The 8999-nt window shown below is 34.5% G+C and overlaps 1 protein-coding gene across 1 annotated transcript; it reads right to left on the bottom strand.

The window, feature by feature from the left end:
• Positions 1-215: 215 nt before the first annotated feature.
• Positions 216-7761, bottom strand: LOTGIDRAFT_171971 (hypothetical protein; the record flags this gene model as incomplete). Its single annotated transcript, XM_009048546.1, has 3 exons — positions 216-325; positions 1050-1141; positions 6419-7761. The coding sequence occupies 3 exons, from the start codon at positions 7759-7761 to the stop codon at positions 216-218; spliced, it is 1545 nt and encodes a 514-aa protein (XP_009046794.1).
• Between the last annotated feature and the right edge of the window lie 1238 nt (positions 7762-8999).

Below are 8999 nucleotides of genomic sequence, written 5' to 3' on the forward strand. Positions count from 1 at the left end.
TGATCACTGATTATTTATCAATTTGGAGCAATCTTTGTGAGTTGTTCCAGGGAATAAGTTGTGATACGTAACTTTATCTCAGGATAACTGACAAGTTTTATTAGCAATGAAATCATTAACACCTTCTTATAATATTTCAAATCATCATTTTGAAGCATCTGTGATGAGTTGTAGATAAGTAATGATACACAACGGGTATCAGAGATCACTGTAGACTAGACTTTATTGACTCTCTGTAAGATCTGCTGGATAATCAAGTCTAGTAGTTCAAACACAGTTAAAACGCTGGCACCAACAAACAATCCCATAGATCCTCCAAAATCACCTGAAAATATCAAAATACATATATTTCTTAAACAATAACAAAATCACAAGATATTACACGCATATTAAAGGAATTACACATAAAATATTGAAAATCTACAATTTGGTCGTTCATGCCTGTCGTTTCACTTTTAGAGCAACAGTGTTTCCCGTGAAAGATATCCTCCATCTTGTAAATCTCAGTGGCAGCACAAAATTTAAGCAAAAACACAGTAAAGTGAGCAGTGGCGGCGCCTTGCTCCAAGGACTGGGGGTGCAAATATTGGGAAGACTGACTGTATGAGGCAACTCTGTGTAGGCGTCTTGTTGCAAGCCTCTAGTGGAGTGTCTAACAGAGTTCTCCCGAGAAATTATTCAAAAACTTGAATTGATTTGGTTCATTCCGACATATGTTGGGAAAAAACGCCTAAAGATCATATTTTTTAAATTTGTTAAAAATACAGTGGTGGTACAATTGGGGAGCAAACCATTTTACTAGGGGGATAATCTCCCCTCTGTACCCCCATTAGGTCCGCTACTGATTGTAAGGAATGACAACTAAGAAAATGTTGACTATACTTACAAAAAAATAATAACTAGACTTACAAAATAATAACTATACTTACAAAATAATAACTATACTTACAAAATAATAACTATACTTACAAAATAATAACTATACTTACAAAATAATAACTATACTTACAAAATAATAACTAGACTTACAAAATAATAACTAGACTTACAAAATAAGGCAAAATTATCATAAGCTCTCTGTTGTGTTATTTCTTCATAACTTTTCTCTCGATAGAAAATATCTAACTGTAGAAAATTCTCTCTGAAAAGACACAAAATAATCAACTGTTAGCTCGGGAATAATACAGAACCTTTCAAACTATGATCTGGTCTAAATCCTAAATTATCTGGAAAAAAACCTTTCTTCAGTCGTAGACTGGTTAGAAACTATAGTAAGAAACTATTGATAACTAAAGTTGGAGATTTGTAATCGACTGACAAGTTTTTATCTCTTTAAAACCGGAAACTGATGAGGAACTAATGGCTGAAACTAATTAAAATGTGGTTCTCAGTAAAATGAAGGTAAAGCTCTCCTCACAAATATCAGAAAAAATCAGAAAGTGTAAAAATTCGAAGAATTATAGAGAAATTGTTGGCAATGATCAGTCAGTGAATAATTTGTTAACTCTAACTAAGTATCAGGTGACTAGAAAATTGCCGAATTTTATTTATAACCAAAGTGGTGGAAATGGTCATAATGTAAGTTTCCAGCCCAATATATCAGATATTAATCTTCAGTGATTAGATTATAGATCTATTGTTTATTGGTTGATACAGGTAAAGCTACAAAATATAAAATGAATACATCCTTTTAAAAGAATCACAATTCATTGAAATCTTGTCTGAAACTCCGTTATGTTCACTTTGACCTAGATAAGAGAGATAAGATGACTCGATGTGTTAAGATAAATATTTTACTAGAATCAATAAACAGTAGAATATCATCTTGATCTAGATTCTAGTTAGTTGTTTATGTATTCATGCGAGAAAACATATTTATCTTCTGTAGGAATCAATTTGACAAACGGGACACCTGGCTCCACCTGTATTTACTATATTAATAAAGTTTTCAAGTACTTTACAATATTCTATTAGAATCTATTCCAGTCTGAAATCATTGCCAAATCTTGAAATGTAACATAAACTACAAACACCTGCTATAGCAATTACACAAACAAATCTTAACCAATCCAATCGCAAGGAGAAAACGGATATGTACCTATCAAAATTACTCATGGTAAAAGCGTCTAGTCGTTCCGATGGGACAATAAACACGTTAAAGGTCCCTCGACAGTTGGAAATCGAAAGAGAGCAGGCTAATGCCGCTGTCCTGGCAAAATTTGTCCTCATTGCAACCTGCATGGTGTGGCCCGTCTTCACTAGCCCACATGGTGCAGAAAAGTAGGAAAAGTAGGACGTAAAACTCCATTCCTACTCAAATTACTAACTATAATGTTTTGTTCGCTTGAAATATCGAGATGGTGCTTCCTCTTAGGTCCGCGTCACCATTGTTATTCCATAACAAAGTTGATTGTCGTTGTCTAAGTGATTAGATGCCACGGGGTTGACTACTTCTAGTCCTCAAGGATGCTACGACCAGTGCTTCTTGTAGTCCAGTGTCCATCCTATTTAAAGCTTGAAGCAAAGACCTTCCGTCCTTTAAAGATTATCTTTGAAGGATTTTTTATGTTAAATAAGAAAAACTGTCATCCATTGCCGACAAAAGTGTCTTTGAAAATAGTTATGTTTAGAAGGTAATACGCAAGAATGATACGAGGTGCCCTCTGTACAGAGTCTCAACTTCGTGCCCAATCAATTACGATGATTTCGAGAATTGCTTAGAAATTCAACATCGAGCAGAGTACAGAGGGCACTGGAATAGAAATTTTTTTGAAACTATATAACCAGCTAGGTTTAGCATCAAAACTTTTTCCTCTTACTAGATTGTGCTGACATTTAGGTCCGCGCTAATCATAATATAGTTTGAAAGGGGCGTTCCGCATTTTGCTCAAATTTATGATAACTATACACCAAAATCCAGCCATACTCTTTTCAACGCGACGTCTCCTACTTATTCTCAAGATTTGAAAACATATCGACATATCATTTCGACATCAAAACACCTGTATTTATTATATTAAGACAGTTTTCAAGTATTTTACAATCTTTTCAAGTAGAATTTATTCTTTACAAGATCCCATAAACCTATTACAGCAATTAAACAGCACTAGAAAACAAGTTAAACACATATGTTTGTGCCTACACACCTTCAACATAGAAAACTGCAAATCACAATCCAGGGTAAAATTCCTAATGATAAATAGAAAACCGACACGTGCCTTTTCTTTCTTACCCTCAACAACACCAATTAAAACTGACATAATTAAATATCTTTACAAAAACTTGAAATAATGAAAGAAGCAAGAATTTGTCAGCGCCATAGAGAAGAATTTACTGGATTATAGGCGCCTTAAAAATATATTATTATTATTATTATTAATTAGTATTCTTGTCCTTGGCTAGAAATATACGGGTGGCCATACAGACCTTGTATTTAAATATCAAAATGATGCTTACTCCTAGGTCCGTGTATAGTAATATAGTTTCGCGTTAAACAAGTGTAATAACCTAGTCGGTAGCGAGTTGGATTGTCTTTTGCTCCATAATTAGGTGCCATAAGTTTGATTCCTTCTCAAGGTAAGAAAAACGTTACGCCACTGCCGGTGCTTTCGACCCGATGTCAGCTTCCAATCTCTACCACAAAAGCAAAAGTATTTTTGATATACTGACATCATTCATATTCACCAAATTAAAATAAAAGCTATTAATTAGATCGTTGACAAGGCTTCAATTCTCGGTCGGGAGCAACCAATTTTTAATTTAAGAATTAATGGTTTACGTCAAACACCAATTTTCACACAGCTTGTTAGTTTAATGGTATTTTAGTCAGTAAAATAATTTGTTAAAGTCTGCTGTAGATATTAAAATCTGGAGTAATTCTAGAAAAGAAAGATAAACTATAAATCTAGTAGGTTTATTACATCTGATATTGAGATGGTTTCTAGTTTGTAAGACCGGTGTTAGTATATTGGAGTGGTTATTATTCTGTGTCTATTTCAAGTAGAAAATGGAATGAAATGAATGGAGCTTTACTTCATTTGGCTAATGAAGACGGTCAACGCCATGCAGGGTGCAATGAGGGAGATTTTGCCATGACAGCGGCATAAGACTACTCTTTATCGGCTTCCGACTGTCGAGGGTATTGTAAGTCGAAGATATCCTAGTTAGAATTTCATACTTTCCAATGGGCTATATGAATTCTTAGTCCATTAGAATTCATCTATTAATATAACCTGTAAGGTTTACTAAAACCTTTCAGGTGTTTTCTGCATTTAAATCTTGATTGTGCTTACTCTTAGGTCCGCGCTCGTCGTAACTTAGTTTCGATGATTAAACTTATGTATTTGTTTCTGTTTTTTGTCAATCAACTTCGCGTTTTGATTGAAACCTACACAAATTAACCGAACAACCGAATGTAAGTCATTCAATTTGCAAATAAAAAATAAATAGCTGCCAGAAGTTCAGACTATGATTAAATTATAAATGAGTTTATTATCCGGGTAGAAATTGTCTTCTACCTGATACTTGTATTTATAGCCCAATACCAGCTGTAATAAATCTCTGATTATTTGGTTTACTGACAGTTTTATTTGAATAGTCTGTGAATTTCTCAGTTTTTCCGAGTGCAATGAGTTTGTCAATAAAATATACAGCATGTTGAGGAGTCACTGTAAACATTTCTAGGGCGTTATTGGCATATTCATTGACAATAATGACCGATCATTTCATTATGTTGTTAATATATTCACACGAGAAAATTGATAATGGTTTGAACGATAGTCTAACCTGTAATTCCTATGACAGGTTTTGGCTAATTAATGGAAAACGATTGAGTTTAATTCTTAAAAGCACCGCGAATTGTTAAAATGGGTCTCCTTCTAATGGTAAATCAAATATCTTGACAGCCCTATACCCTTGTATTTAAACATCATATAATGAAATTAAGTTTGGGCTAATGAAACAAGATGATTGAGAACTGGGAGAAAACCACGAATCGCATGGATGTCTCGTTTACAAATGGAACATTAGCATCAAGACCGTACAGAATGTTAACTGGATGACTAATTAGTGGACTAATCTAATTACAATTAACAGGGTCAAGGGTCAACTGTTCAGCCTTTCTGTTATCAGTATATCAGTCTGTATGTAGACTAATACTATTATTAACCTAGTCTGTATGGGCCAATGCGGCCAAAACTAAATCATACCGATTTTTTCACAATCGTATCTGGACTCATCAAAGTTCCTCAACTGTCATCTCTTGCTCTTGAAATCAACCCTACATCTTTAAAGAAATTAGGGTAAGTTTAGAGCTTCGTATTGTCCTGTATTAAGTATTCAGTGCTGGTCCACTTGATAATAAGAACACCAGGACAATTCTAATCACGTTCTGATACGTGAACGTTCTGATCAGTGAACGTCAAAATCGTAGACAGAACTAGTTTAAACTTGTCAATACCAAGTACAAGACAATTCTCTTCACGTATTCATATTTTAAGTCTACGTGTTACTGAATTATTGTAGAAATCCACCATTACATACATCAGTAAAAAGTTTTTGCTCCTTACGAAAAATATGAATTTTTCTAATTACTAACAAATATTGCTTATGCCTAGTTCACACCAACGGCGAATGCAGCGCTTTAAATCGGCGAGCAAAGCGCCATCATTTTTTGTTTACTTTTCCAAAAATATCACGATCTCCTAAGTAATGTTACGATCTGATAAGCTCTGATACGAATTGGTTACACTTTGGGGACGAATTTTTTCCCGATTTGATCAGGCCTTGTTAGGCTTTAAATCACGCTTTGATAAGCTTTATTAAGCTTTGATGCGGTTATGACGCTTTAAATCACGCTCTGATACGATTATCAAGCTCTGTTGTGCATTGTTAAGCTCTGTTACGCATTGGAAAATTTCGAAATGGCCGATTTCATGCCGCTTTTGATCAAGTGGTGACAGACCGTGAAGACTGGGGCCCCCGCTTTGAATAAAGCTCTGTTAAGCTTTCCTACGCTTTGAGTCAAGCTTTGCTGAACTTTGTTACGCTTTGTTAAGCTTTGATACATTCTCGGCGCTTTAATCAATTCGTGACAGAGCGCCCAAAATTTGTAAACAGTTTAAAATTTTTTGGCGCTCTTGCCGAATATCCAGCTTTGCTCAAAGCTTTCCAACGATCTATTACGACCCTGGCGCTTTAGTCGAGCTTTGTTACGCTTTGGTACCGCTTTGAACGCCGCTTCAAAGCGCGATCAAAGCGCCGTTGGTGTGAACTGAGCATTACTCTTGTACCGAATTTAAATAATATTTTCGATCATTAAAGGGAAATATACGATTGCTTACGAAATCTATACGAGACATAACGAATACTTTCGACTCTTCTATCGGAAATCAGTGAAAATATTCTATAAGAATCTTACCTGATGAAAGTAGAGTCTATTTTATCACCATCAATATAAGTTTTTAAATACACCATAAAATCGTCCAGACTTTTTAAAAACACGCTGTCACTGTTCCCGACCGGCACTCGGAAATCATTGATCATTGATATATTGGAATATAATCTCTCCGTCTCGTTCCGGACATCTCCGGAATTTCTTAAATAATCCGACATATTTTTATATTGATAATAACTAACCATGTCTTCATCATAAATCACCGCATCCCAGATTGATGACGTCATTTTAGATAGGGATGCCCAGCTGTCAAAAACACTCTGTCCACGTGATCGAATATTTTGAAAAAACACTTTAAAGTTGGATATTCCTTCATATACTTTGTCACTGGTCATCTCTTCAGCTACCTCCATCTTGGACAGGTTTCCATACTGGAAGAAATGCGACGCAAGAGACAAACCGATTTCAAGCTCCTGAAAAAGCGAGGATTTCAGTTCTTCTAACGATTGTCGTAAAACGTACAGATCTTGACGCATGGAGTTGACAGTATTTTCATATTGGCGCCATAACACTTTAAAATCTGCTATTCTTTGCTCGAGAATTCGTTTCGGATAATCAACAGATTCGTAATAAAACGTACTTTTACTGTGAAAAAGGCGGCGGCCTGAATATATGAACATAACGCCTGCCAAATGTAGCTCCGTCTCGTTTAACGTATTGTTGAAATAGGCCCATTGTAATATCTGGGAAAGGTTTTGCAACTTTTGTTTAAAGAGATTAATATCGTCTCCGACTCGCGAGGAATATTTGGAAGAATATGAACTATGGTTTAAAGATTTGGCTAAAAGTGGTTTTGGATTGATATAATAATTATTGTCTCTGTGTTCACTTTCGAATTTATAACGAAATACGGCGTTACCGGTCAGATACGAATCGTAAAGTTGGGTATAGTTATTAAAGGCCCGCTCTGCAAGGTCAATACGACCATTTAACTGATTTAAAGTCAATAAATACAAGATTTGACGTGTTTGAGGATCCTGATACTCAGGGTCCATGATCTGACGAATTTTGGTCTCTATTTGATACACATATTCTTGGAAACCTAATGCTAGAAAGTTGAACGTTCGTTCTTCCATGGCGTCCCGAACTCGCATGAAGTTTTTCTCAATCATGTAAAGCTGAAAACGGTACAAAAAATCTTTTTGTGTTAAAACTATTGTTGTCTGATTGGACAAATCGTCAATGGCGTCTGTTTGCTGCTGAATTCTGGCATCCACCTCCATAAACATTACTCTCTTTAATTCTGATAATTTCTTTGACACGTCTTGTTCCAAGTCCTGGAATTTGCCAAATTTAAATCGATCCATTTTACTCGTAACTTCTCTGGCATTGAAATATTTTTGCTGGAATAGAAAATAGAAATAGAAATAAAAAGTAATCAAGGAACTGGTTACAGTCTAGATTTTCTTTATAGAAGTCGACAGTATTCTGACAAGGTTGAATGTTTATTGAATGAATTTCACAGATTTGATGGTGGCTGTTCAATTATGAACTTTTCAGAAACTGACAAGTGGAAAGAACGAACTGCTCGGCTCGGCGTCTAAGATACAGGTCATGCCATTCTTGGGTCATGACGCTTTAATGGGAATATAAGGGAACCGACGTTTCTGAGAGAAAAAAATTGATATGGAGTTCAGAATGAATGTCTATGTATGAATTAAGAGCACTGAAGGTCGCATCAAATGCAAATTTACCAGGTGTTAGATCTAAACTTTTTGAGAATCAATCCAACTTTATTCATTGTTAGATTTTGGTTATATTTTCATACTTAAAACTGAAAATCGTGTTCGTTTTTTCACCTAACAAGAACTTATTAGCGATTAGCATTAACATCAGTGAAAATATTCCAATCAGGTTTCCATTAAATGTCACTTCAATCTCAAATGGAGTTTTATTTCCATTAGATTAAGTTTGTGGTGAATTTGGTTAAATGACTGACAGAGATCTAAACGATTAAATAAATAAAAATAAATAACGGAAATAAGATCGTTAACACAGGCGTGTAAATTACGTATCGCTACGGTGGCTCACATACAAAATATTTCACTTTTTATTTTGAATTAAAAACTTTAATTTTCACCAAGATGATAATTATTTTCATCTAGGTGATAATTCTTCTATTCTTAAATTAAAAACTTGTGATAATTACTGTAATTTTCAATTAAAACATTTTTTTTCTGTATTGTACAAGATGGTCATTTGGACTTGGTTTTGAATCCAAAATTCGCTGACTGATCACCTAGGTAAAAATTAAAGTTTTTAATTCAAAATTACAGGAATCATTACCTAATTTTCATTTCACATAAGTGAAAGTTTTTAATTAAAAATCAATTTTCATCTCGGTAAAAATTATTCTTAAAAAAGTGAAATATATCGAATGTGAGCCACCGTAGATGTCAATCAATTGTAAAATTCTTACCATTAAAATATTAATTCCAAGAATTTCAAGGATATGAGCCAAATGTTAAGCTTCTTATTATATATATTTACCTGTAAGTTAGAGCTGCTTGTAGACGCAAGTAATCTGTCGGTGGCGTAAGTGGAA

Source organism: Lottia gigantea (assembly GCF_000327385.1).
Source record: "Lottia gigantea unplaced genomic scaffold LOTGIsca_124, whole genome shotgun sequence".
NCBI classification, from domain to species: Eukaryota; Metazoa; Mollusca; class Gastropoda; family Lottiidae; genus Lottia; species Lottia gigantea.